Raw genomic sequence first — 27,182 nt, forward strand, 5'->3', positions numbered from 1 at the left:
CAATCGTGTTAGGAATAGTAACGTATGCTGTAACAACATCTATTTATTGAATAATATTGACTACAGAACGATTGCAACCAATCGACTTCATCTCTATTCTAACAAAAAATATTTAGCAAAAATACAGTCTTAAAACAGACATAAAAAAAGTTTTTACAAATAACCGCAAAGTTGGTGAATTATAAAAATAAACAACGACCTCTGTACAAAGAAATCTTGACAGCGATCCAAACGAGCTATCTTTAAAAATATTCAACTTGTATCTGATGACGTTAACACTACCAAACATAAACAAAACAAATTAGGACATGTTAATACAAAGTTATTACGCTAATTTGGCAAAAACCGTTTTCAACTCGCTGCGTTTCAAGGTCTAAAAACTATTTCATCACATTTTAATAACGTTATTGTCTTTTAAACTAAGGCTGTTAAGAAAGTGCTGAGAACTGACCTAATTTCGTAATTTCGGTGAATGCTTTTAGAATAAACAAACTGAGCTGATTTGGATATGTTATGGACCAGAGTTTAAAGAATGGACGATATGTTGACTGCATTAAACTTTGCCACAAGAATAACATTAATACATGTAATCTGTTAACAATCGCAACAATTTGGCAAAGAAATCTAAGCAAAAGAACTATTCAGAAACTTCTTAAACAGGGCACGGAATTGGGTTCGCGTTGGGTTGGATTATCCCGCCAGGACCCGGGAGCACGGTATGCCCTTGGTTGAGGAACTCGTCCACTTGTCTTGCAGCTTGACGGCCTTCGGAGATGGCCCAAACAACGAGAGACTGACCTCGGCGACAATCTGTCAAAAAAAAAGTTACTTTCCTAACTAAATTTCTCTTGATCTCACCTCCAGCGGCGAAGACATTGGGCAAATTGGTCCTGTAGTCTTTAGTCTGGAAGTTGGAGCGCGCGTCCAGAGTCAACTCCAGTTGGTCAGCAATAGCACGCTCCGGTCCTAAGAAGCCCATCGCCAGCAGCACTAAATCAGCAGGGAACACCTTCTCGGTCCCCGGAACTTGGTTCATTTGCCATCGCCCGCTCTCATCTTTGGTCCACTCAACATTAACTGTCTTAACCCCGCTGATTTGCCCTTGACCATTATCAATAAACTCTTTCGTGAGAATACTGAACACTCTTGGATCTCCTCCAAACCGAACTTTGACTTCTTCATGTCCGTAGTCAACCCTGAAGATTCTCGGCCATTGTGGCCATGGATTATCGGCTGTTCGTTTCGGACTTGGTTCTGGTAGAATCTCAAAGGTGGTGATGGAAGCGGCGCCTTGTCTCAAAGATGTAGCGATGCAATCACAGCCTGTGTCGCCGCCTCCAATTATTATCACATTTTTGTCTTTGGCATGGGGGCCGGTATGAGTCGCCCCCAGTTGTTTCTTCTGCCAGCTTTCAAGGAATTCCATTGCGAAGTGGATGCCGTTCAACTGGCGGCCTGGCAGAGGAAGATCTCGTGGCCATGTGGCACCGGTACAAAGAACCACGGCGTCGAATTCCTCGCTGAGTTCTTTGGCGGAGATGTCTTTACCGACGTTGATGTTGGTCTTGAAGGTGATTCCCTCCGCTGCAAGGAGGTCGACGCGGCGTTGCACCACGTTCTTACCCAGTTTCATAGTTGGGATGCCGTACTGGAGGAGTCCTCCAACACGATCGTTACGTTCAAACACTGTGACAGTGTGTCCAGCTTTGTTAAGCTGATGGGCGCAGGCCAGCCCTGAAGGACCAGAACCCACGACAGCGACTTGTTTCCCTGTTCGGAACTGCGGGATCTGGGGAGTGATCCAACCATTCTCGAACGCGTGGTCAATGATGGCACACTCGATATTCTTGATGGTGACGCTGGGTTCTGAAATACCCAAAACGCAAGCACCTTCACAGGGCGCTGGACAAACTCTCCCCGTGAATTCCGGGAAGTTGTTGGTTTGAAGGAGTTGATTTAAAGCTTGCCTCCACTGGTTCTGGAAGATTAGGAAGTTCCATTTTGGGATGATATTTCCCAAGGGACAACCGTGCGAATTGGATTGACAGAACGGTACTCCACAATCCATGCAACGTGCTGCTTGAACTCTCAGCCCTTTGCGCACGTGCCCGAAGTTATAAATCTCATCCCAGTCCTTCATCCGTCTTTCTGCAGGCCGGTACATTCCAGTTTCTCTCGGGTACTTCATAAACCCACGCAGCTTGTCTAGTTTCTTTTGCTCGACGGCGACGTCCGTCACTGCATCTTCGATGTCTTGAATCTTGGGCTCATGGTTTTGCACGTTGCTTACAACTTCCACAGCTTTTTGTTTTAAGACACGCTGGTACTCGTAAGGGAACACTTTGACGAACTCTTTGCGGCGCTCTTCAAACTCATTAATAAGCTGCTCGGCGATGATACTTCCTGTAAGTTGCTTAAACTCCTGGAGAAGCGTCTTTACGAGCTCCACGTCTTCGTGATCTTCTAATTTACAAAGTTCAACGAGCTCTGGGTTGCACTTGGTGGAGAATTTTCCATCGACGTCCCACACGTAAGCTATACCTCCTGACATTCCCGCGGCGAAGTTCCTACCAGTGAGTCCTAGGATTAGCACGATTCCTCCCGTCATGTATTCACAGCCGTGGTCTCCGACACCTTCCACAACAGCGACGGCACCAGAGTTGCGCACAGCGAAACGCTCGGAAGCGATGCCACGCATGTAGGCGCGACCTGATGTAGCTCCATAAAGACACACGTTACCCACGATGACGTTGAGGTGGGACTCAAATGGGGAGGTTTTGGGGGGGTAGATAATAACGGTACCTCCGGAGAGACCTTTGCCTGTAATATAGATCGTTAACAACGAAGTATTTGGGAGAGTTGAGAACGTACCAACATAGTCGTTGGCATCTCCTTCAAGAGTCACCGTGATGCCGTTGACTAAGAACGCGCAGAAGCTTTGACCTGCAGAACCGGTGAGCTTAATGTTAATCTTTCGATCATCGGGGAGGCCTTGCTCGTCGTATTTGCTGGAAGCGAACGATTATTGTTTGATGGTACGTCTTGACAACTTACCAAGAGATGTGGTAGCTGAGCGTGGAGGTGAAAGCCCGACATTCGTTGTTGATTTTCATTTCAATATCGAGACTCTTTTCAGTGCCTTCGATGACTCCTTTCGCCTTCTCAATGAGGATGTTGTCCGCTCGATTCTCCAACTGAAAATCTTGCGATTTTGAGCCGCCTTTGATGTTGACTCCGGGTCTCATGTGCAGCGCGTTTTGTAGAATCAAGTTAAGATTCAACAGTTTGGCTTTCGAAGAGCCGTTTTCGGTAACCTTCAAAAGATCGGTGCGCCCTACCAACTCTTGATACGTGCGAATTCCCAGTTTCGCCATCAACTCCCTTACTTCTTCAGCTAACATGAACATATAATTAATTACGTGTTCCGGTTGTCCTGTAAACTTCTTCCTCAGTATCGGATCTTGCGTGGCAATACCTACTGGGCAAGTATTTAGATGACATTTTCTCATCATAGTACAACCCATTACGATTAAAGGCGCTGTGCTGAAACCGATTTCATCTGCTCCTAGTAAAGCTGCAATAACCACATCAAAACCCGTTCGAATTTGGCCATCAGCTTGGAGCACGATTCTAGACCGTAAATTGTTAAGAACTAAAACTTGGTGGGTTTCGGCAATGCCGAGCTCCCACGGAAGCCCAGCGCTTTTGATCCCGGTCCAAGAACTAGCACCGGTACCACCATCGTGGCCGGAAACAACAATATGCTCAGCTTTGCCTTTCGCAACACCGGAAGCGACGACGCCGACGCCCACTTCAGACACGAGTTTTACAGAAATGCGAGCTTTAGGATTGGCACACTTTAAATCGTAGATGAGCTCGGCCAAGTCTTCGATGGAGTAGATGTCGTGGTGAGGAGGCGGGGAGATTAAACCCACACCAGCGACGGAATGACGAGTCTTGGCGATCTCGGCGGAGACTTTATAACTGAAATTTCACCAGTTATTAGGAAACATAAAAAGTGGAAGAGTTGTTACCCTGGAAGCTCGCCACCTTCTCCGGGTTTAGCACCTTGCGCCATCTTAATCTGGAGATCATCAGCGTGGGCTAGGTAAGAGGAAGTTACACCGAAGCGCCCGGAGGCTACTTGTTTGATGGAAGACCTTTTCTGGGGGTCCAAGTAGCGCTCAGGGTCTTCACCACCTTCGCCAGTGTTGCTTTTACCACCGACTTTGTTCATCGCGATGGCCAACGTTTGATGAGCTTCCAAACTGATGGAACCGAAACTCATAGCGCCCGTTGCGAATCTTTTCACGATTTCAATGGCTGGTTCAATTTCGTCGAGAGGCAGAGGCTGATCGAGAGTTCGGAGGTCGAAGCGGCCACGCAGCATGCAGTTCCGAACAGACTCCATGGTGGATTCTTTGAATTTTTCATACGCGGACTTGTTTTTATTGACCGCGGACTCCTATAAGCTCCAAGATAGACAAAAATTCTACATACTTCTTTGCAATCATTTACCTGCAGCGCTGCAATGCTGGCCGGCTCGTTAAGATGCTTCTCTCCTCCAGCTCGCCAATGGAAGTTTCCGGTGTCTTTCAAGATCAAAGAATCAGTAGCTACACAATAAGTGTTTCGGTGTCGATCAAATGCTTCTTGTGCCAACGTTTCCAGGTTAACACCTCCGATACGTGATGGGGTACCTCTGAAGCACTTGTCGATGACATCGTCGGCCAAGCCGACAGCTTCGAAAATCTGCGCGCCTTTGTACGATTGTAGGGTTGAAATTCCCATCTTTGCCATGACTTTATTGATACCAGTCTGCATGGCTTGAGCGTAGTTTTGGAAAATTGCCTCGTCGGTGAGCGATGTGTCGAGTATCCCTTGGTCTCTTAAACTTGAAGCTAACTCTAGCGCGAGGTACGGGCAGATGGCATCAGCGCCGTAGCCGAGAAGGACGCAGATGTGGTGGACTTCTCTAGCTTCGGCGGTCTCTACTACTAGCGCTACCTTCATACGAGCACGCATTTCGATGAGGTGGTGGTGGACAGCACCTAGAGAAAGCTGTGAAAAAGCAGTTGATACCCTTTTCAACATTACCTAAAGACAGGAGACTGCTGATGGGAACGCGATCCTTTCCTGCCTTCCTATCGGAAAGAACAATGATCTGGTTGTGTTTACTAGCTTCGTCGGCTTCTTCACAGATCTCTTGGATTTTCTTGAGGAAGCCTTGAGTGCCACTCTCTGCAGGGAACGTGATGTCGATGACGTGCGAGCTCCACTGTCTATGGGTGGTGAGTTTAAGGATCTCCAGATCAGCGATTGAAATCACTGGTTGCTTCAACCACAACCGGTGGACTTGCTTAGGGTCGGGCTTCAAAATGTTGGCTTCAGGTCCGATAGGACACTGCAAAGACATCACGACTTTCTCGCGGAAGGGATCAATCGGGGGATTGGTGACTTGAGCAAAAAGTTGCTTAAAGTACTCGTAAAGAAGTGGAGCAAAGTTTGAAAGGCATGCTAGAGGGACATCGTTGCCCATACTCCCCAGAGCTTCCTTCCTGTAAAAAAACAGTCATAGGTGCCCCCATGATTTTTGGTACTCACTTATCATTGATCATGGGAAGAAGCAACATGTGGATGGTCTCAGTTGAGTAACCATAGAGAGAGAGTCGTTTGTCTCCAAGTCCACTGGGCTCATACTTTGGTTTAGGGGGGCGCTTTGCCTCCAAGTGAGCCTGTCTCAGTTCTTCCATCGTGATCTAAATTCGTTACAAGTGTTAGAATACAACAGTGCTAAAGAGTTAGTAAAACACAACTAAGAACGCTAATATTAGCCACAACAAAAGTGTACTGTTAAACCAGAAAAGAAAATAAAAGAAACAAAGAAAAGTGAAACTAGACCACTCCACTCACCATCTGTAGATCGCCATTACATGCAAAAACAAATTACGATTAATATGAGACTGAGTAGACCGAGTTGTTACAAGAAATGGTCAAAAAATCATGATCAACATTACCTTCTCTTTCAACCACTGCGAATGTGGTCTGGATCTCGCAATGTGCTGCTTTAGCTCCACGTCCTGAATCACCGACTTTTCTTGAGTGTCAACGAGCAACATTCTTCCTGGTTTCAAGCGACTCTTCAGGATCACCTGGGAGGGGTCAATATCATAGACTCCAACCTACAAGAAGAGTTAGTACGAAACCAACGCGATTATGTTGGAGTACCTCGCTGGCCATGATCATCATGTTATCTTTCGTCATGTAGAACCGCGATGGTCGCAACCCGTTTCTGTCCAAGATGGCACCAATGAAACGACCATCGGTGAAGGAAATCAACGCTGGACCGTCCCATGGCTCCATAATGCAAGCAGCCCAATGGTAGTAGTCGCGTTTTTCTTCCGACATAGTAGGGTCGTTGTGCCAGGCCTCAGGTACCATGGTCATCACAGCCTCTGGTAGTTTGCGATTACCGGCATGCACCAAAAACTCCAAGACGCAATCGGCGGAGCCACTGTCGGACAAGTTGGGTTCGACTACTGGGTACAGACTTTTGAGAGTGTCTCCGAATTCTTCATTAGACATGACGCCTTCTCTCGCTTTCATTACGTTAACATTACCACGCAAGGTGTTGATTTCACCGTTGTGAGCCAACATTCTGTAACATATTAGTTAAAGACAGAAGATGGTAAAGTCCTAGAGGTACCTAAGAGGATGAGCTCTTTCCCAGCTCGGGAAAGTATTGGTCGAGAATCTCGTGTGAACCAACGCCAAGTAGGTGTCATACAATGGATCTGAAAGATCCGGGAAGTACGTCCACAGTTGGTCAGATGTCAACTGCCCTTTATAAACGACAGTCCTTCGACTCAACGAACAGATATAGAACCTCTTTCCAGGAGAGGGAATAGTATGGCTAGCACGTTTACGGAGGATGAAGAAACGTCGATCCAACTCTTCATCAGGGACCTCGCCCTTCACAGTCACAAAAGCCTAAATAATCGTGGTAAAAAACGGAATTAAGAGTGACGGTTTTGTTACTTGTCTCATAAATGGTTCGGTGTTCTTAGCGACGGTACCTATGGAGGAATTGTCGGTTGGTACGGTACGCCAAGCCAGCACGGACATGTCCAGTTCCTCTGCCAAGGACGCGAACTTCGCCTCGAACTCCTGGTGGTGAAGCTTATCCAGGAAGAAGATGCCGGTTGCGTACTTGCCGAAAGGCGGCAATTCGATGTTTTGCTCATCTCTGAAAAGTTTAATAAATTATGTAATTCCGCCAATTTTAACATTAAAGCAATTAAATGTTATAGATTTATTCCTGTAAGGGTCTTTTTCGAGTGTGCTAAAGTAAATAACTTTTAAACACGAAGTCAGAACTCTAGAGAGGGCAGAAATTGAACACGTGCTAACATTGATGTAAATTGTCTTATCGCATTTCAAGGCTACTTGTTGCGGCGTAGTCGAAGGTACGTAGATCGAAATAAATTTCTTGTTTTATTCATAACATCATAATTCATGTAAATAACGACCAAAACATGAAGATCGCTGGGTTCAAAGGACCCATGTAGTTTGTCATGTTTGATATTGACCTTTGGAAATTGCATTAGTTTATCGATAAGTAAAGAATGTCGAAATTGCATAACAGTTTCCGAGTGCTCACACATGTAAGATGATATGAAACGCACTTGTAATTACAACTTACATGTAAACAATCTCGAAAACATGTAAACATTTAGGCTGCTTATAATTTTCTCGATAGTGAATCATTTTTATCTAAAGTAAACATGAACTAGGTAATTGCCACGATTTTTTGCTACAAATTGGGGCAAGAGTTTAAACGATAAAAGCGAATTTTGAATGAACATGTTTGAATTCAGAGTTATCCATCTCTAAATAACTAATCTAAACACATTAAACTTTGCGTATTTATAGTTTTTCACGGTTATTTTCTGTGATTTATTCTAAAAAAACACTTTTATCTTTGTTTAGAATTTATGAAAATAGTTTGTTTTTGTCTGCTAGTCTCCAGTAATCACTTGCAATAAGTAAATATTTTGGTAGTCCTGTCTTTGTTTTCGACAGCGCTACCAACACGAAAAAAATGCAAAGCCTCCACTTACCTAAGCTTGACGGAATAAAAATCATGTGGAATGGCGGTGAGCACCCCGGCGCCGTCCCCAGTGTCATTATCGCAGGCACAGGCGCCACGATGGTTCATAGAAATTGCAAGACGCTGGGCATCGCGCACTATTTTATGGCATCGACGGCCGTCTATAGCAACTATAAAACCAACACCACAAGCTTCTTTTTCAAATTGAGGGTCGTACAAGCCCTGTTTTGGCGGACCTTGCCACGCTTCAGCCATTTAACCACTGCAACAAACGCAAAGTTCAAAGTTACCACCAACTTAGTTTAAGTTATCTTTTATAGTGCGGTAAAATGAGGTAAACTTTATGGCACTACTATAAATTACAGGTGTGATAGACATGTGCTGAAAAGTGAGGAAATTCACAGAAATACTAATTAGGAAATAAGTTGACACGTATTGGGATTTATCACGTGTGATAATCTGATAGACGAGTGATCTAAATCACTTAATCCCGACGTGTTTAGCACGCTTTTAATTAATACTTGTTATGAAGTGTCTCGAGATTTGGCTCTTTTCTTCTGAACATTACAATATTTTTTCATTTTGGATCACTTCCAGGCTATTTTTCAAAGAACAGCTGGGATTACTGCTATTATTAGTGAAAAAAGGGTACTGAAGCCATTATTTAAAATTGCTAGACTATGCAAAAATAATAATTGCAAACAAGCGGTTATTTATGGCGCCATCCGTTTTTATTGTAGGCAAATGCAGTGTCTGACACTCTTGTTGCTGCATGCATGAAGAAGCACCTGATGAGCAATAGAAATTGGCAAACAATTCAGAAATTTGCAGAGCAAATCGACTGAGATAACTTTGTAAATTATAATTGGAATAGTTTTATAATAGCTATTTTTTAAAATCCTGCAAATGAATTATTACGAAATTGTGGGATTGTTTTCGCGTCTTGAATAAACCAAACAGAAATCCCCATTTTCATTCTTGTCGTGGCGCCGCCACCATTTCACCCCTTCAAGGCAGAGATGAGAGTTCGCTTTGCCAACTGAACTCGTGCCAAAGCATTTTTCAATAACCATAACAAGTCTAATTTGTTTACAAACTATCCAGACAACGGAATTTTTTGCAATTTCGCGACATCCTTCGAATTTTCAAGATGACAATCTAATCATTGTTTAAACAATGCGTGTCTACTTGGAAGAATCGATTATACTCAGTCTCGTTTTAAATTATTGATACGGCTAAACCAGGCGGTTCCTGTTGTTTAGCAAAGTATTGATTTTCTGCAAGTAGCTGTTTACCACATAACTATAATATCAGTGCAATATAGATATTGAATTTCCGGTGGCAAACACGACCCATTTTCTTGTAGCTTTTAGAAGATTGGTGTAAAAATAGCGGAGGGAGCAATGTTCCTGAGCGCGAACAACAAAAAATTGGGACGCTGTAACTAAGTTTCGTACCCGTGCGTCGTCTTCAGTAGCAAGAAAATCCAATGACACTCACAAAGCACACAAACAATCGACTTAGCTCCTCGACGCAGATCTTTTTATATGTACTAAAGAATATCATAACATTTCCAGTCCCCTCTCTATTCTTAGAGATAAGTGTTACATATTTAGAAACGAAAACTTATCAGCAATCGAATTGATGTCAATGTTTCTGTTGTTATGTAATCGTCTCCACCCAAGACTTGAGTCTAGACTGGTATGCACTCTCTTTATACAGAATAAATCAATTTGAAGGCACCTATCCAACCGGTCTAAGCAAACTGTACTTAATTAGACACTTAGAGCATTCGTCCTTCGCGCATATTGGTCAAGATCTAACTTAAGTAGCCGCGGGGCTGTTTATACAAAACACCGGTTATGCAGTTGGTGCTTTTTTGGCACAATCTCTTTTTAACGACGTAATTAAAAATGACTTGTCTTTTTGCATTGACGTCAAAGAAACTATCACTGGCATGTTCCTCAGGAGTGATCTCCAATTGATATGGAAACTTGCGTCCTTAAATTCCTTGATAATGCTCTAACTTCACCACGATGTGAATTAGTGCACACACTAAAAAATCTATCGATAACAATTAACACCAAACAAATCCGCGGGGGATCCGATAACAACATTATTGTTTATTAAACAACAATTATCGTAATCGCGGGTCAGTTTTGATTAACAAATCTTTGACGTGTCTAAATCAAGAGCTGCGTTCTAAATTCGGTTATGAAGGGTTCAAAATTCAATAGGACGGTAAAGATGATCCTTGAACTTACAGCACAAACAACTAAATATAATGCGCGTGGCGTTATTGAATATTACAACGTTTTACAAAAGGTATTTGCATTTTGGCAGCTTGTCAAAAATATTATGGACTATGGGGAACCTAAATTTAGAGAATTAAAACAGGGCAAGTGCAGCTGTTTGGAATTTGACGTCACAATTCTCTTGGAAAAAAACAAGATTGGAATATTAATTGGGGATTGTCACATAGTCTTGAGATAAGAGGATGTAATGACGTGGGATTGTTTTAATATGGTGCAATCGCAAGTTAGAAAATGCTCATGTAGCTTCAATATTTATTTATGAGATAACCGAAATTAATGATCATTGCCTGACAAAGGTTTATTGAAGTTCAAATTGAATGAATTCAGTTTAGTATGCAGTGGAACGCAGAGAGAGAATGAGGTAATTTTTAAGATTTTATTATTTTTTACATTTCATATTAATTATTTGATTTTAGTGTCTACTCCTTTAACTAGCTGAATGATAATTACAAAATTTTTCAAATTTTAAATTATTTCGTAATTTTTTGGCTAGAGCAACCAAATTACAAATTATTCTGTTAAATTACAAAATTCCAGAACTATAGGCTCAAATTTAACATTTTTTTTAAACAATTACAACATTAAAAAAAATAATTGTAATTCTCGTAATTTTTAGCTGGAGCCATGAAATTAAAGAGAATAACAACTTTTGATAAGCGTAATAACTGTACAAAATTACGAAATTTTAGTGTCATAAACAAAACTTTTAGAATTTTTCGCTTGTGAAAATAACAACAAAAAAAAAATTTTAACTAAGTGATTTTTCATAATTTTTTGACTAAAGCAATCAAATTTGGAGAAAATACAACTTTAGGTTAGCTTTACAACTCTGCCAATTTACAAAATGCCAGAGCAATAAGCACAAAATTTATACTTAATTGTTTTAATTATTTCTCGTATTTTTTTCGCTGTAGCAATCAAATTTGGAGAAATTATAAGTGTTGTTAAGCGTAATGACTGAACCAAATTACAAATTTTAACACGAAAAACAAAACTTTTTTTTTGTTTGTGGAAACACAAAAAAAACATTTTTACTGAAATAATATGATTTTCGTAATTTTTTTGACTAAAACAATCAATTGTGGCAAATAAAATTTTAAATTAACCTTACAACTGTGCCAATTTGCAAAATTCCCCAGCAATAGGTACACATTTTAGAATTTTTTTGGAAACAATCAAAAAGTTACAACATTAAAAAAAATTATTATCATTAGTTATATTATTAGTTTTTTAGCTGGAGCAATAAAATTTGTGGAAATTATTAATTTTGATTAGCATAATAACTGTCAAATTACAAAATTTTTAAACAAACGAGATAATTTTTAGAACTTTTGATTTTTTAAGCAAACAAACTTTTTTTTAACGTTTTCTTTGAAATCTTGGGGGCACATTTGGTAATTTTAACTGTAAAACAACGAAATTTGAAAAAGTTTATCAACACAAAAATTAATAAAGCAATAAACACAAAATATTTGACAATCATTGTTTTATAATTTCCGGTCAAGCAGGTTCTTCTATACAAAAAAATATAAAAGACTTCTGCAAGTTAGGGGACTTTTATTGTAAATAATTCAAAGAAATTTGACCTTGGAGGTCGACTTTGTAATGAGGAACGTGCGTCTTAGCGTGGTCATCAGTTTTCATAACTGTCAATGAAACTGTTAATACATAAATTACCTGTCATTCTGGAAACTTCTTCAATGATAAAAAAATAAGATAAGCTTGCTACATTTGCATGTTTATTCTGATTGGAATATCCGTTATGACAAAATTCGTTAAAATCTGATTCAAATAAATAAAACAGAAACAAGTAAATTTTGGTTTATTCTGACATGTTGATTTAATCTCAAACTGTCTAGGTGCAGAGCTACCAACCGATTTCTCATTTCAAAAGCCGCTACTATATTAAATTTGAAATGAGACACACTGGTATTGTCTCATTTATTTTGGATCGTGACGCGAGGCTTAAAAAAAGGCTAAAAAACACGCGCTCAGATACCAATTCAGAAATATTTTAATCTAAATATCAAGTCAGCAAACCCATAAAAATTAGTGCCAATAATAGATAAAAACGGTCACAATCGCATGGGTTTTATTTTCGTTTTACTGCCAAGGCATAAATGTGCTATTAATATGAAAGAAAAATAGAATACCTACATACATAATATTCACAAAATGTACGTAATATTAAAAAATTTGACTAATTAAAGTCAAAAATGACATTGCCGGCTCTATAAAGTGCGCAATCCAAGAGATGCGTCTTTAAATAATTAACCTACTTAAGAATCAAATTAATTGGTCGCATTTCTGTTTGCGTCAAAAACAGTTTGTCTAGACCGAAAGAAATGAAGATATTGTTTATTTATATGATATAAACAAATCAATTGGAACTTTGATTATAAATTAGCTACGTGATCGAGACCATGTTAAGACTTTGATAAACAATAGAATTAATTTAATGTTATAGCGAAATCAATAAAAAGTAAAATGTTTAAAGCGGTCACGTTGTCAAGGGCGTGCATAAATTTTAATTATCTAGAAAACCGGCGTTTAAGGTAAAAATAGCATTGAAAACTTATGACCTAATTAACATTGTTAAAACAACAACAATCTGAAAATCTACCGCCTCTGTAAAAGAAAATGCCGGTTCCCCCAATTATTGATTTTCCGTGCTTGCGCAACTTTCAGTCATCGTAGCAAAAATGATTACACACGAGACAGGACTAAAATTAACACTTGGATATTAATAGGTAGAGTACACGAGGTTTTTCTGGTTATTTCCTGATAAGTTTAAAAAAGCTACCTCACCTAGACAAGTTGTGGTTGTCCTTTATTTCGCAGACTTTCCTTATCAGTAATTTGCGAATTTATTGTCTTAGAATGATGAAAAATTTCTATCCAACTCTCCAAAGTCTGTAGTTACAGAATACAAGAATTACGTCTTTTCTAACGGGGAAAACAGCACAGGAAAAATAACGTAGCACTTCTGTATCGCCTTAGCATCCACCACGAAGTGAAGTAAAACAGACAGAAACGTGAACCATTCCCAACTAAACTTGCCGGCTGATGTTGGCGCATGCTTGAATTGTACAATTTTGAGACACATTCTCATTGTAGACTCTATGAAATTCTACCATAGAGTTCAGATTCTCACAGTCTGTTATCGAGATTGATAAAATGCAGACGAATGGAACGTGGAGAAAGAAAATGTTGGAAGCGACGTGCAGTTAATTAATTATTAAAAAATACCACGCGGCCAGTTATTTAAATTATTACTGATGAATGATGAAATTTAGAGGAAATTTGTGGGTATTTACGTGCATGAAAACACGTATTTCTATGATTTATGTTTGGTTGGTCTTTCGTGTCGCAATTCAAAAAAATGTGGTTTGAACTTGAGTGTCTATTGTATGCTCTTTTCAATAGCAGTTAAAGTCAGAAGACCATGGAGAATTGCCGATAATTTTAACATAAATCACACGAGCGAAGAGAACGAGGCAATTTCACATGGTCGAGGGATTTCTGAAATGAACCAAAAATTTTCAATTTGTCGAATTAAATGTTGTAATTTTCGTAATTTCAATGCTAGGGCAATCGAATTTGGGGAAGTTGCTACTTTTAATTCACTTCATAACTGGTCCGAATTACGAAATTCTAGAGCAAAGCAGACGAAATTTAAAATTTTTTAATTTTTGGAACTCAAAATTTCGAATATTTTGTACTGAACTTGAAATTTCAATGATACAATCAACTTTGGGAATTAGCTTAATTACTGTGCTGAACCACAAAATTATCGAGCAAAAGAAGTACATTCAAGAAGCATACAGGGTCCAGCAGCACTTGTGCCCACCCCAAAATCGTCTTTAATTTTAAAGATAAAATTTTGAAAATTTGCATACTTTCACAGTTGACTAAGCTCTAGAAGTTGACGCAAAAATTTGTATTTTATCACTGATAGTTTTGGCGTTGCGACGCCTTAAAAATGTAATTTTTAGTTAATTGTGAAGGTTTGTAATATCAATCCCTATTTTTTTTTTTTCAATATAAATGTGTTAAAGATATCTCAGTTGTTATTTTAGATTCAATGCAAATTGTCTTCAAAATTTGAGAAAAAAATGCTGTTTTATCAAGTTAGTTTCCAATTTCATTACGTCCAAACTACGTTTACACCCATCTGTCAACATCTTGTGTCACAATGACATCTATCCTTTGGTTCGCTTTAGATTGTAACAAAAGTCTTACTTGGTGAAATTGTCACTTTGTCGATGTTAATTAACGAATTCTGGTGTCCATAATGTGCAACATGCCCGTGTTAATCAAAATTAACCTTTATAAGAGTGAATGAAGTGACTTGTGAAATTTTGGTGTAAACGTAGTTTGCCACTGCGCTGTCATAATTTTGAAAACTAACTTGATAAAACAGCGTTTTTCTCGTAAATTTTAAACACAATTTGCATTAGATTTAAAATAAAAACTCAGATATTTGTATCACAGTTATGTTGAAAAAAAAATTCGCGAATATTTCCGCTAAAACTCAAAAATCGCTAAAAATTATACTTCTTAGGCGTCACGACGCCAACCAAACCGTGATAAAAAAAACAAATTTTTGCTTCAGCTTTTAGAGCTTTGTCAACTATGAGCGTATGCAAAATTTCTAAAATTTTATCTTTAAAGTTAAAGACGATTTTAGTGTTGCCGGACCCTGTATATTCAATTTACATTGTAAATCATCCGGAATTTTCGATGCTTTTTGCCATATCATATGAATTTTTTCGTAGGTACATTTTAGTTTAGTGGACTTTGTTTTTTGAATGTTTAAAGCTTTTTCTAATAAGAATCCGGTGATACGTATTCTGAATTCTAAAATTTATTTTTTTTAGTTTACACAGTAAATTCAGTTCGTTGAATTTTTTTTCATAGTTTGATATGATTTTACTGTTATTTTTCGAACAGAATCTCCTAGAAACCCAACAAATTTGTTTTCTGATCTGTCTTTTATATCCACGTGCAGGCAACCAGTAATACTTTTAAAGCAAGCGCACAAAAATCATACTTTGAATTTTTTTACCACTTCATAGATTAGATTACGCTTTGATCGACTCAACGCAAATAAACATGACTAGAATAAATTGATACAATAATGAATTCCATGCGGTCATTGCGAGCGACCATAAAACTTCTCTTTAATATTTTCTGTACGTATTCTGACCAATAATCTTTTTATTTATTCAATTCAACATAATAAAAATAAAACTACAATCAATACAAATTACCTCTTCGTTTATCTTCCCGCTTTTATCTTATTTTCTCTTCGAGGTGGGTGAAGAAGTAGGTCATCGAAAATTAAGGCCAACTTTCACTAGATTTACGTGAAGAAGAATTTATAAGAAAGTGTGTTTAGTTTCAGTTCCAGACAGTTAGTCTAGACGTCCAAACTAAATTTTCGAAAAAGTTATGTCTCTTTCAAAGTTGAGTTCGTTACTTGTGCGGAGAAATGTCTTACCTGCTGTTTCAACCGCTGGATTGAAATTTACCAATGTTAAGTGGTTTAGTTCGAGTGACGTGAGAAGCGCGAAGTTGGCGCAAGAGAAGAAACCTGATTGGAACCGAGCCGTGAGTGAAGCAGAGAAAATTGTTGGATATCCAACGTCTTTCTTGAGTTTGCGATGGTTGTTGAGCGATGAGATTGCTAATGTGGCGTTACATCTGAGGAAGCTCGTCGGTTCCAACCATCCACTTCTCAAGACAGCGAAGTAAGTACCAGTGATTAACTTGTTTATGCCTAACTCTGTTACCAGAGGTTTGATCTATAATGGGAAGAACAACATGCAAGCTTGGGGTCTCATCGTCCTCCTCATCTCCAAAGCTGCTGGTCACTCGGACGACATCCCCGAGCTCGAACAAGACAAAGCCGCTGGAGTGTTGCATAGCCAGAGAGCTTTGGCTGAAGTCACCGAAATGATTCGCACCAGCCACTTGGTGCACAAAGGTCTTGTTAACCTCCAACCACTCTCAGCCGATGGTTCCGGTGATATGATGTTTGGAAACAAAATCGCATTGTTAAGTGGAGACTATCTTCTGAGTAACAGTTGCGCGGAACTTGCAAACTTGAGGAATCAAGAGTTGGTAGAGTTGATGAGTTCCGCTGTTCGTGACTTGGCTGAAGCTGAGTTCGTCGGACCCAGAGATAAGCAGAACAATCCTTTACCCGCGAAACCACGGTCTGATATAGTCGAATACAAGCAATTCACTGATAAAACTCTAGAGCCTCTGGTTGTTAGCGAGGCTCTTGGTAATGCAAGAGCTGAATGGACGTTACGACATGTCTTGAATGCAGGTAAGTACCACTTTGCCTCTCTTTCATTACTACACTTCTTTTTTAGGTAGTTTACTGGGTAAATCCTGCCAAGGCACCTTAAAACTAGCCGGTCATCCTCTAGAGCTCCAAGAACAAGGCTACCTCTTCGGTAAACACTTAGCCTTAGCTTGGCAAGCGTCTCTAGATCGCGAGCCTTTCCTTCCCGGTGCCACGGGCTCCTTCAGTTTAATCTCAGCTCCAGTCATGTTTACTCTTCAACACGATCCTTCATTGTACGAAGAAATTGAAAAAGGACAAGAAAACGTCGATGATGTCGACTACGAAGATGTCAGAAAAGCCGTTTTGGCTGGACCAGGGCTTGACATAACGAAGAATTTACAGAATGAGCATTCCGCTGCTGCTTTGGAGGTTTTGAATCAGTTGCCAGCCTCTGATGCACGCACGGCACTGGCTAACATTATCGCGGCTATGCAAGATTTATAATTTGGCGCTGGAAAGTCACCAATGGCGAGCCGCTGAAATAAAATCAACCAATCAGGGAGTTTAAAAAGATGTGCTAAATTTAAAATTTTTAACAGTGGCGGAGGAAAAAATTAATTACCACGTCTTTACCGCAGCAATTCATTCAACTCTGTGATATATTTTTTTAACTGAAATTTAAAGTATTTTTATTAAAAAACTGGAACATTTCACTCGGAACAGATACCTACATTTCATTTTTTTATTGCTTTTAGGTAAAATGTAATTTTAATTATTCACCTTGGGAAAACTAACGTGTATTTATATTTTTATTGCAAGGTAATACATATTTAACTTTTTTCAATAATTACGTGTTTCTTTACGTAAATACTTCAACAAAAGAAGTGGATTCTAAATAATTCCATAATGGAATTTTTTTGCACTCAGAAAAATAAATTCTGTATTGATAACGACTGATGTTACCAGTTCTTTGCTCATTTATATATTTTTATTTATTCCAATTAAAATGGTATTTTTAACATAACTTTATTTGTAAATATTTAATATGTCTATAATAAACATTCTACACATTTTATAATAAATTCAAGTTATTTGTATTTTCCAGAAAAATTGTATAAGTGCAGCTGTAGCAGTCACGAGTCCAATATAAAATGTTATTCAAAATTCCGAAGAACAAGATGAACATTCTGCATTAAAAAACAAGTTTCGGTTTGTTTTTATTATTGTTGTTAGAGAGATTTCGTGCTAAATAACTAATAATGCACTAATTAAAATGTACATGCATGTCGCCTGAAGGCTTTCTATAAATACTTCTCTTATAAAATTGCCTACTTTATTGTGACAAACTCGAGTCAAATGCTAGTAAACATGAAAACAGCAGTCAAAAATTACACAGTTTTCAATATTTTCGTAAGAAAATTATGCACAACTGGTGCATCTCGATTTTTTTTCCCGAAAATGGAAGAGTCACCAAAATGTACCTCATTGGTAAAAGAGGCAGAAAGACTAGTTGGGTACTCCACTTCTTTTCTTCGTTTTGGTTGGATCTTAAACAAGGAAATTATTGATGTAGCCTCAGCACAACACGTCCAAAAATTCATTGGAACAGAAAATCCGTTATTAACGACAGCAAAGTAAGAGATTTAAAGTCAGAGTTTAGCCATTATTGTTTTTTTTAATAGGAGTTTGTTACAAAACGATCAGGTAACGTGGGGGCTCATTGTACTTCTGTTTTCTAAAGCCGCTGGTCTCAACTTACCACAGCCGGAGTTTGACGAAATTGCCGGTAAAATGCCGACAAATTTGGACGTTTACAAGTAATCTTTTGTAGATATTTTTCACAGTCAAAGAACAATCGCCGAAGTGATTGAAATGTTAAAAACGAATCACTTGATGCATATAGGGGTGGTCAATACCGAACCCTCCACTCCTGACTCCTCTGAGATGAAGTTTGGAAACACTTTGGCTTTGCTATGCGGTGATTATTTACTGAGCACTAGCTTTCACGAAGTAGCACGTCTTAGGAACTCTCATGTCCAAGAACTTATTTCTTCATCGATTAGAGACTTGGCTGAGGCTGAGTTGTTCGGTTTGAGGGACTCCCAGAACTTGCCCTTGCCTTCTAAACCTCTTCCGCTTCAAGAAAACACTGAAATTGTCTTTAATTTTACGTTAGAACCTTATCAAATGGAAAATGTCATGGGTAACATGAAAGCCGAGTGGACTTTACGAAATATCTTAGGTGGAGGGAGTCTCTTAGGAAAAAGCTGCCAGTGCACGTTAATTTTGGCTAATTATGAATCTGATGTGCAAGAATTGGGGTACAACTTTGGGAGGAGTTTGGCTTTGGCCTGGAAAGCTTCTTTAGAGAAAGACTTGTTTAAAGAAGAAACTTTCAGTTTGGTTTCGGCGCCTGTCATGTTGCATTTACAGTACGATCCTAATTTTTACCAGGAGATTAAAAAAGGCTTAACTGACAGTAGTGGTGCTGATTACGACTTGATACGCAAAACAGTGGCGTCGGGACCGGGCTTGCAAAGAACACAAGAGTTGCAAGATGAGTTTGCACAGGTTTGTTTGGAAAGTCTGTCCAGTTTTTCGGAAAGTGAATCCAAAACAGCCCTTGTAAATATAGTTAAGTCTTTGTAAAATAAAACTAAGAATCAAAGTTCCATTTATACGGAAAATTACATGTACCTGAATGCAAAAAAATCTAGAAGAACAAATTACAAAAAATCAAGGTTTATTGCCGTGTATGCAGTAATTACTGATTAACTAAGGAGGGGATTTTATTGGAACATTAGAATATAAATAATACAAAATTCGTAGATTACAGTGAAAACTTCTACCTAAACGACTACTTAACATGAAAGCAGTGAACTGTATATTTTTCAACAGATGTATAAGAAAACTCTCGACAGCCAACGCACCTCGAGTTTTTTTCCCGAAAGAAGAAGAGCTACCAAACTTCAAAAAAGAGGCAGAAAGAGTAACAGGATACTCGACGGCTTTTCTGCGTCTTGGTTGGATGTTTAACGACGAAATTATTAACGTAGCGTCAGTGCCACACATTCAAAAATTACTTAGAGCAGACCATCCTTTGTTAAAAACGGCAAAGTAAGAGTGTTGGCAAAAGAGTTTAATAGTAATTGTTTCTTTAATAGGAATATGTTGTCACGGAACGACCAGGTAACATGGGGGCTCATTGTACTTCTCCTCTCGAAAGTGGCAGGTCTAAATTCTAATTCTTCAGTGGAGTATGACAAAACTGCTGGTAAAGTTACCATGCATTTTGAGCTTCACTGGTAATAATTTGTAGATATTCTTCACGGTCAAAGAGTAATCGCTGAAGTGACGGAGATGATAAAAACCAATCATTTGATGCATAAAGGGGTGGTTAATATTGAACCCTCAATTCCTGACTCGTCTAAGATGAAATTTGGAAACACTTTGGCTTTACTATGTGGGGATTATTTATTGAGCACCAGTTTTCAAGAACTTGCGCGTTTGAGAAACTTCCACGTTCAAGAAACTATGTTTTCAACTCTCAGAGACTTGTCTGAGTCGGAGTGGATAGGTTTGAGGGACTCCGAAAACCGACCCTTACCGTCTAAACCCTTCCCCGTTCAAGAAAACATTGATATTGCCTCTAAATTTACATTGGGGCCGTATCAAATGGAAAATGTCATGGGAAACATGAAAGCCGAGTGGACTTTACGAAATATCTTAGGCGGAGGAAGTCTTTTAGGTAAAAGTTGCCAAAGCACGTTGACTTTAGCGAACCATGAGCCTAATGTACAAGAATTGGGGTACAAGTTTGGAAGCAGTTTAGCCCTTGCTTGGAAAGCTTCTTTAGAAAAAGATTTATTTGAAGAAGAGTCTTTTAGTTTGGTTTCCGCCCCTGTGATGTTCCATTTAGAGGATAATCCCAGTTTTTATGAAGAGATTGAAAAGGGCCTTACAGATGCCATTAGTGTTGACTACGGCTTGATACGAAAAACAGTGGCGGCTGGATCAGGCCTGCAAAGAACTCAAGAGTTGCAAGATGAGTTTGCACAAATTTGTTTAGAAAGCTTGTCCAGTTTTTCTGAAAGTGAATCTAAAAGCGCTCTTGTAAATATAATAAAGTCATTGTAAAATAACACAAGGGTTTGGGGTTCAGATAATAAAAAAAAACATTTATAAGAAAAATTTCGCGCTTTGTTGCTTCATACATAACTAAAAATACTAAAGGTGTGTTGAAATTACCTAAATTGAAAAAAAGTTGCTGCAACTCGATATTTCGTGAAGACATCCCTTTAATTTCGCAGCGCGTAAACTAGTCTACACGCGCCTTAACAGACAATTTTCAAGGTCAAGTGTTATCCGTCACTTGCATAACCTATAAACATGACGTCTCAAACTGATTTTTTCCAGTGACTACATTAACTAAATACAAAAAAAAACATGAACGTAATCAAAAAAGTAGTTACCAAATGTATAGTTTTAAATACTCCTGTACGAACGTTATCCACTAGCAATGTATCTCGAATTTTTTTCCCCAAAGTAGAAGACAAGCCAAAATGTAGCTCCGTTATTAAGGAAGCAGAGCGAGCAGTGGGGTACCCCACATCTTTCCTCAGTCTCCGTTGGATTTTGAATGACGAAATCGCAAATGTAGCGTCTCACATCCGAAAATTGATTGGGACTAATCATCCTTTATTAAAAACAGCAAAGTAGGTGTCTTTAAGTACGAGTTTTGAAGTAATTGTTTGTTAATAGGAGCTTGTTGTTAAGAAACGAACAGGCAACGTGGGGGCTCATGGTACTTCTCATTTCCAAAGTCGCAGGTCTCAATTCTCATTTCTCAGAGCTGGAATGTGACAGAACTGCTGGTAAAATGACCATGACAATGAGCTTTTTTTAACAATAATTTGTAGATATTCTTCACAGTCAAAGAATAATCGCTGAAGTGACTGAAATGATAAAAACAAGCCATTTGATTCATAAAGGGCTAATTAATATTGAAGCCTCCACTCCTAACTCCTCTGACATGAATTTTGGTAACACCTTAGCCTTATTATGTGGTGATTATTTACTGAGCACCAGTTTTAACGAAGTTGCGAAGCTGAGGAACTTTCACGTTCAAGAAACTATTTCTTCAACTCTCAGAGACTTGTCAGAATCTGAATATATAGGCTTGAGGGATTTCCAGAACCAGCCCATACCGTCTAAACCTCTCCCGTCACAAACACAAGTTACCATCTCTTCAAACTTTGGGGTGGAACCCTATAAAATGGAAAATGTGATGGGAAACATGAAAGCTGAGTGGACTCTAAGGAATGTTTTAAGTGGAGGAAGTCTTTTGGGGAAAGGCTGCCAAAGCTCGCTAATTTTAGCCAATCATGAATCTCGTGTACAAGAACTGGGGTACAACTTTGGAAGGAGTTTGGCTCTAGCCTGGCAGGCTTCTTTAGAGAAAGACTTGTTTAAAGAAGAGACTTTCAGTTTGGTGTCAGCCCCTGTAATGTTTCATTTAGAGTATGATTCTAGTCTTTACATGGAGATTGAAAAGGGGCTATCTGGTACTAGTAACATTGACTACGATTTGATTCGCAAAGCCGTAGCTGCGGGACCTGGCTTGCAAAGAACCCAAGAGCTGCAAGACGAGTTTGCAGAAGCCTCTTTGGAGATTTTATCGAATTTCTCGGATAGCGAGTCCAAGACAGCCCTTGTAAATATAGTTAAATCTTTGTAAAATAAATACCAAAACCTTGAAACTGTTTATTTCTTTCTTACTGTAGTCATTGATTACATGTAATCATTGTCATAAGAACTTGAACATGCACAGACTAATAAATTATGTACAGAATGTATTTAGTTGATAATGAATCAGTATGATACATTTTTGCCCTTACTCGCCACTTTTCTGTTTTACTAAACCATAATTTGGGACGTTAGGTTTCCATATTAGAGTGTCCAATTTTGAAAACGTTCAATTATAAAGTAACTTCACCACAATCTTCAACAACACCTTCCATTTCTCCTTCACTCTGTTCCATGTCTTCCTCAGCCTCCCTCTCTTTCTCCTTCCTTTCTTTGAGTCCAGCAGCTGGAGATTTGATCAAAGACAAGTCTCTTTGCACTTCTTTCACATCTCTAGCCTCCTCTAACTCTCTTCCTTTCCGTAACCTCTGCATAATATAATTCGCCTGTCTCTTCTGTTTGATAGTTTCAACCTTCTTCATCGCTTCCACAGCTCTGTTCCATGTTTCTCTGCTGTATTTTAATGGGACATGTCTCCTTTTCTCAAACTCAAATGATGGGTCAATAGCCAGTTCTTTGCCCACGGTCTTTCTGAAGGCTTTCGTCCACTTGGCTTTACGTGGGTTCTTCTTCTTTTTGAAGGCTGCGTGGCATTTTGATCGGCAGAACTTGAAGATCTGTAAAAACGTCAAGTTAACCTAGAAATTCGCAAGGTGGAGTTTTACCTTGCAGTCGTTTCGCACGAACTGGATCCCGTGGCCTGGATAGATTCTAGAGGAGCAGAAGTAACACGTTTCTATACGCATTTTGTCGTTTTCAAATCACGGAAGTCTCATAAATAGTTGTACACACGTGCTCGCAGAGTGACAGATGACAGATAACCGATGCGTGGCGCCCTCTTCTTCGTGGCGCGAGATTCAAATTGCGATCCATTTAAAACACTTTATCAAAGTAATTAGCAGTTCCCTTTTTCTAATTACACGTGGAGAACCGAGCAAAGTTGAGACCTCCTATTAATTACTTCGCAACATTTCCCAAGATTGATTTCCTGGTTATATCCCCATCGAACTCGGCTTTGAAGTTCCTCCTCTAAACCTCCACTGATCTCTTTATCCAAAGGTTCACAAACTCGAATTAATCAACATATTGTGCCAACCTGCTCATAAATTCTCTTTAATAAATAATTACACTTTCTTTGTTTCATTACGAGCCGCATCTTTAATTAGAGATATTTCTTGATGGATTTGTACTCAGATCATCTATCATTACAGCGCAAATGAAAAGACTTTTGTACTTGAGATCACAGAGCTGTGCTTTGCTTTCATCACTCGTAAACAAAACTAATTTAAAGTGAGATATGCAAGGAAAAGATTGTTACGAGTCAAGTTTTTATTTACGTGACGCTTCTGAGTCTTAAAAAAGAACTTGAGGGGTCGTTGGGGGAAAAATTACGATTTAGCTGCATTTAGGGTTTGAGATGTACAGTGCATTGGAATGGTCTTACATCAAGTTAACGAAATGTATCACATGTGGTATATCGGAAAGTTCGGGATTCTTGGACGCAAGCTGTTGAAAACAATGTAATAACTTAAGAATTTTGCATAACTGGAGAAACATGTTTTGAACGAAGAAACTTAAAAACACCCTGTATGATAACATGCCGCGGGGTCGCTTTAATGTTCAGAGTTTTTTACAATTACAATTTCATTGAAAATAACTCCGATGCTTCTCTGCTTCTTTCAGAAATGAGATAATTTATATTTCATACAAAATTCGATATCTTTCGTTGATCCCAGCAGACGAAGCCCTTCACCTTTAATCCAGCGTACATCCTGCAGACTTCCAACGTAGATTTCAGTTGACAATTTCCCCCAAAATGCATTCCTCACTCTTTATCTATCATCTGTACTTAAGGATTCACATTTTAGTGGCACTTCCCAAACTTTTATGTTGTAATAAAACGTGCCAAACTATAGATAATCTCAGCAGACAACGCCTCATTATCACGGAAAAAATTTAAACCGGCTTTAGGACACAATCTAAAAGTTACCAGAAAACTCGGTTCGGAAGTTGGAACATATTTGAAATAACAGGATCAGGAAACGGCGTATTAAGTAAAAAAAGGACCAAAAAGAAGTCCGCTAAACTTCTAAATGGGAATGAGGAAGATAAAAAGTATCGTTGACGAGTATTTGAACGCTTCACTAACCACATTTCATTTTATAGAACAGCTTTTTGTGTTGTTTTCTTAAAGTTAAGGCGTTTTTTACAAGTGTTTAATACGTTTATTTTGATTGGGATGTGGTGACTGCACTGATAAACTCGGCTACAAGTTTCTTTTTCTTGATCTTGCTTGAACAATTATCCTACTCGTCGTATTTTCAGGGATTTCCCGAGCTCCCATTTCTGTCCAACTTTGTGGGATAATGGGCACTAATTTAATACTAGCTCTGTATTTTAATTTCACCCAAATTTGATATCGATGACCTGCGGGGCGCTGATATTTCAACTTAAAACCGGGACGCTATCGTGAACACAATAAATTTGATAAGTTAGTTAAAGTATCTAAGCTGCTCTCGTAGTTCCAGTTTTAGCTGTGCCTTTAGGGTCCCCTGAAGCAATTTACTTAATTAGCACCACTTACTTACCTATTTGTTACACCTTTTGCTTATAACAGCGAGGAACCATCAAGAATATTCTAAATATAGCAACGAAAGAGATGGTAATTAGGACAATAAAGCACAGAACTCATTTGTAAAACGAATAAAAATCGGATGATAATGTGGTACGTGGTTTTGCTGAAACTGCTCTGTGACTTATTTGCAAAACATGACAATTTTATCCTTCCCTGGATAACTTATCATTCTTTATTGCTGTTTTAGTGTTGTTTAAGAAGGGGTTGGGCAAGTACTTAGAAAATTAACCGGTTTATAGCTCGCGACTACAAAAATAAATACAATAAAACTTATGTTTCATAATCAGGAAAGAGCGGCAAATATTTTAGTTTAATTATTCATGAGTTGAAACCCGTTGGCAATGTTTCATTGAAATAAAACTGCAGATCATAGAGCGATTTTTTTCCCGGCAAAATATTTATCACAGTGCCAAAACAATAAAATCCACATGGACATGAGTGAAGTGCACAGCAAGGGTCCGTGCGAGGGCCCAACTGGCGCGCCATAAATAAACACAGCATGACCGAATGCAGATATCTTTGCGGCGCGTTTTTACGAATCAGAACTTAAATAAATCCATTATTCTTTTCCTAATCCAGTGCGCTCGCTTTATAAATCATCGTCGAATGAACAACATCCCGAAAACACATAGCTTTCCGACTTATTGGAATTTTAAAGTTGAACGAAATCTGCAGAGGGAATAAATTTTTCAAGAGACATAATGAAAACGCAGGGCGAGCTCTAAAAATTATTAAGTACAGAAACAGTCCATCGAAGCTGCGACAAATTAGTTCTTAGTTCTAATTAACAACATGGCATTGATGGTGCAGGCGCCCTAAATCGTCTTCCTAAATCAATCCAGCAGGATTTATAACGTTAAACACTAATTTCGTCTTGATGTAAAGCGAGGGTTGTTTACTCGTTTTCATTTTCGAAATTAACAAGACAATCTTGGATCTTGTCACAATTGGGATTTGTTAAAGGACGTGAAAATCTCATTAAATTTAACATGCAGCCATTTTATTTAAATCGGAAAATCAAACATCTTTATACAGACAATTTGATTGATTTATATTCAGCATAAAACTTTCACGTTCGGATTGTTTGCTGAAACTCTGAATAGTTCCTGGAAGCATTATTTATTTATATGCTGTATGTAGGGAATTGCTGAAGTGCCGACTTTCGCATTTGCGATAAACTCTTGCTCTTTTTTCTTATTGGTATTTACCGGCTTACAAACTGCCGAACGCAGCATTGACAACTTTGCTTCAGGGCGCTGATAGCAATCTGGATAAATTAGGTTACAAAGAGGTTGCGTCCCATCCACCATCGGCGATTTATTTATAAATTTTTGCAACTAATTAAATTCAGTTACCATCATCAATCTAAAGAGATTTATTAATGAAGATGTTTAGAATCTATACGTAAAATATGAAGTTCTCGGCAGATTTGTATGAACATTCTAAATTCTGTTTTAATTTTTCAGATGCTGGTGAGAATTAATTCAATTTTTTGCAGTTGTTTAGATAATTTTCTTTAAGTACTTTTGAGGTTTATAGATTCTCTCTATATTTTCCATGAATTTTCTAGATTCATATGTAGGTAAAATATATTCTTGATTCTTTTTGTATTTTCTTCTATTTCTTAATTCTCTTTAAATTTAATAAATTTTTTATTAATTTTTTCTATAATAATAATAATAATACATACATATTTCAACGCACTAGACTTGATTTGGAGAAAATACATTTGTATCGCACGAGTAGGAAACAAGATTTTTTTTACAATTGCAACAAATTGAAAAATTTATGGATAAATTCAATGTTCTACAAAGTAGCAATTTTAGAAATCAGCATGATTTAAAATGGAGGTACATGCCAATTTTGATTATAATATTATCTTCACAAGCAACTGGGTATTATCTTTCTCAGAATAGTTTTTATAAAAAAAAATACCAAATCGATGGTAACTTTTCAGTCTTTGTATACAGGGTCCGGCAACACTTGTGTCCACCCCCAAAATCGTCTTTAATTTTAAAG

The 27,182-nt window shown here is 38.4% G+C and overlaps 6 protein-coding genes across 10 annotated transcripts; 4 read left to right on the top strand and 2 right to left on the bottom strand.

The window, feature by feature from the left end:
- Positions 1–25: 25 nt before the first annotated feature.
- On the bottom strand, positions 26–13,325 carry LOC148175334 (uncharacterized). 2 transcript variants are annotated; one of them, XM_088037136.1, is made up of 14 exons: positions 13,234–13,325; positions 8,121–8,372; positions 7,039–7,246; positions 6,707–6,990; positions 6,229–6,658; positions 6,018–6,182; positions 5,605–5,759; positions 5,098–5,558; positions 4,519–5,051; positions 4,035–4,465; positions 3,055–3,984; positions 2,872–3,008; positions 859–2,820; positions 26–810 (listed from the first exon to the last, which is right to left on the bottom strand). In XM_088037136.1, the coding sequence occupies exons 2-14, from the start codon at positions 8,363–8,365 to the stop codon at positions 653–655; spliced, it is 6,099 nt and encodes a 2,032-aa protein (XP_087893262.1). In that variant the 5' UTR covers positions 8,366–8,372; positions 13,234–13,325; the 3' UTR covers positions 26–652. The 2 variants fall into 2 exon arrangements, with proteins under 2 accessions (XP_087893262.1, XP_087893263.1); XM_088037137.1 differs by lacking the exon at positions 13,234–13,325 and adding an exon at positions 9,568–9,653.
- LOC148175335 (all trans-polyprenyl-diphosphate synthase PDSS2-like) lies at positions 10,770–17,701 on the top strand. 3 transcript variants are annotated; one of them, XM_088037143.1, is made up of 4 exons: positions 10,770–10,786; positions 15,827–16,178; positions 16,224–16,762; positions 16,809–17,701. In XM_088037143.1, exons 2-4 carry the CDS (start codon positions 15,880–15,882, stop codon positions 17,225–17,227), a joined length of 1,257 nt encoding a protein of 418 aa, XP_087893269.1. In that variant the 5' UTR covers positions 10,770–10,786; positions 15,827–15,879; the 3' UTR covers positions 17,228–17,701. The 3 variants fall into 3 exon arrangements, with proteins under 3 accessions (XP_087893269.1, XP_087893270.1, XP_087893268.1); XM_088037144.1 differs by lacking the exon at positions 10,770–10,786 and adding an exon at positions 14,892–15,741; XM_088037142.1 differs by lacking the exon at positions 10,770–10,786 and having other exon boundaries at positions 14,892–16,178.
- Positions 17,702–18,075: 374 nt separating this feature from the next.
- Positions 18,076–19,401, top strand: LOC148175336 (all trans-polyprenyl-diphosphate synthase PDSS2-like). The gene is made up of 3 exons (XM_088036245.1): positions 18,076–18,357; positions 18,406–18,509; positions 18,555–19,401. Exons 1-3 carry the CDS (start codon positions 18,080–18,082, stop codon positions 19,370–19,372), a joined length of 1,200 nt encoding a protein of 399 aa, XP_087892371.1. The 5' UTR covers positions 18,076–18,079; the 3' UTR covers positions 19,373–19,401.
- A 138-nt stretch (positions 19,402–19,539) lies between these two features.
- LOC148175337 (all trans-polyprenyl-diphosphate synthase PDSS2-like) lies at positions 19,540–20,894 on the top strand. The gene is made up of 3 exons (XM_088036246.1): positions 19,540–19,840; positions 19,888–19,997; positions 20,043–20,894. The coding sequence occupies exons 1-3, from the start codon at positions 19,590–19,592 to the stop codon at positions 20,858–20,860; spliced, it is 1,179 nt and encodes a 392-aa protein (XP_087892372.1). The 5' UTR covers positions 19,540–19,589; the 3' UTR covers positions 20,861–20,894.
- A 152-nt stretch (positions 20,895–21,046) lies between these two features.
- Positions 21,047–22,482, top strand: LOC148175338 (all trans-polyprenyl-diphosphate synthase PDSS2-like). Of its 2 annotated transcripts, none has more exons than XM_088037292.1 (3): positions 21,047–21,438; positions 21,500–21,597; positions 21,643–22,482. In XM_088037292.1, the coding sequence occupies exons 1-3, from the start codon at positions 21,170–21,172 to the stop codon at positions 22,458–22,460; spliced, it is 1,185 nt and encodes a 394-aa protein (XP_087893418.1). In that variant the 5' UTR covers positions 21,047–21,169; the 3' UTR covers positions 22,461–22,482. The 2 variants fall into 2 exon arrangements, with proteins under 2 accessions (XP_087893418.1, XP_087893417.1); XM_088037291.1 differs by having other exon boundaries at positions 21,048–21,438; positions 21,485–21,597.
- On the bottom strand, positions 22,474–23,363 carry RpL24-like (ribosomal protein L24-like). The gene is made up of 2 exons (XM_088037293.1): positions 23,194–23,363; positions 22,474–23,145 (listed from the first exon to the last, which is right to left on the bottom strand). The coding sequence occupies exons 1-2, from the start codon at positions 23,272–23,274 to the stop codon at positions 22,702–22,704; spliced, it is 525 nt and encodes a 174-aa protein (XP_087893419.1). The 5' UTR covers positions 23,275–23,363; the 3' UTR covers positions 22,474–22,701.
- Between the last annotated feature and the right edge of the window lie 3,819 nt (positions 23,364–27,182).

This window comes from Gnatocerus cornutus, chromosome 5 (genome assembly GCF_029298725.1).
Source record: "Gnatocerus cornutus isolate USDA-ARS CGAHR chromosome 5, icGnaCorn1.1, whole genome shotgun sequence".
NCBI classification, from domain to species: Eukaryota; Metazoa; Arthropoda; class Insecta; order Coleoptera; family Tenebrionidae; genus Gnatocerus; species Gnatocerus cornutus.

Excerpts from the sequence above, each read along its gene's own strand:
- LOC148175336 (XM_088036245.1), top strand. The coding sequence starts at position 18,080 with ATGCTAGTAAACATGAAAACAGCAGTCAAAAATTACACAGTTTTCAAT. Across the intron at positions 18,358-18,405 it reads CCGTTATTAACGACAGCAAA|GAGTTTGTTACAAAACGATC; the intron begins GTAAGAGATTTA and ends TTTTTTTAATAG. Across the intron at positions 18,510-18,554 it reads GGAGTTTGACGAAATTGCCG|ATATTTTTCACAGTCAAAGA; the intron begins GTAAAATGCCGA and ends AATCTTTTGTAG.
- LOC148175338 (XM_088037291.1), top strand. The coding sequence starts at position 21,170 with ATGAACGTAATCAAAAAAGTAGTTACCAAATGTATAGTTTTAAATACT. Across the intron at positions 21,439-21,484 it reads CCTTTATTAAAAACAGCAAA|GAGCTTGTTGTTAAGAAACG; the intron begins GTAGGTGTCTTT and ends GTTTGTTAATAG. Across the intron at positions 21,598-21,642 it reads GGAATGTGACAGAACTGCTG|ATATTCTTCACAGTCAAAGA; the intron begins GTAAAATGACCA and ends AATAATTTGTAG.
- LOC148175334 (XM_088037136.1), bottom strand. The coding sequence starts at position 8,365 with ATGGCTGAAGCGTGGCAAGGTCCGCCAAAACAGGGCTTGTACGACCCT. Across the intron at positions 6,183-6,228 it reads TGATGATCATGGCCAGCGAG|GTTGGAGTCTATGATATTGA; the intron begins GTACTCCAACAT and ends CTCTTCTTGTAG. Across the intron at positions 811-858 it reads CAATGTCTTCGCCGCTGGAG|ATTGTCGCCGAGGTCAGTCT; the intron begins GTGAGATCAAGA and ends TTTTTTTGACAG.
- LOC148175337 (XM_088036246.1), top strand. The coding sequence starts at position 19,590 with ATGAAAGCAGTGAACTGTATATTTTTCAACAGATGTATAAGAAAACTC. Across the intron at positions 19,841-19,887 it reads CCTTTGTTAAAAACGGCAAA|GAATATGTTGTCACGGAACG; the intron begins GTAAGAGTGTTG and ends TTTCTTTAATAG. Across the intron at positions 19,998-20,042 it reads GGAGTATGACAAAACTGCTG|ATATTCTTCACGGTCAAAGA; the intron begins GTAAAGTTACCA and ends AATAATTTGTAG.
- RpL24-like (XM_088037293.1), bottom strand. The coding sequence starts at position 23,274 with ATGCGTATAGAAACGTGTTACTTCTGCTCCTCTAGAATCTATCCAGGC. Across the intron at positions 23,146-23,193 it reads TCGTGCGAAACGACTGCAAG|ATCTTCAAGTTCTGCCGATC; the intron begins GTAAAACTCCAC and ends ACGTTTTTACAG.
- LOC148175335 (XM_088037143.1), top strand. The coding sequence starts at position 15,880 with ATGTCTCTTTCAAAGTTGAGTTCGTTACTTGTGCGGAGAAATGTCTTA. Across the intron at positions 16,179-16,223 it reads CCACTTCTCAAGACAGCGAA|AGGTTTGATCTATAATGGGA; the intron begins GTAAGTACCAGT and ends CTCTGTTACCAG. Across the intron at positions 16,763-16,808 it reads ACGACATGTCTTGAATGCAG|GTAGTTTACTGGGTAAATCC; the intron begins GTAAGTACCACT and ends CTTCTTTTTTAG.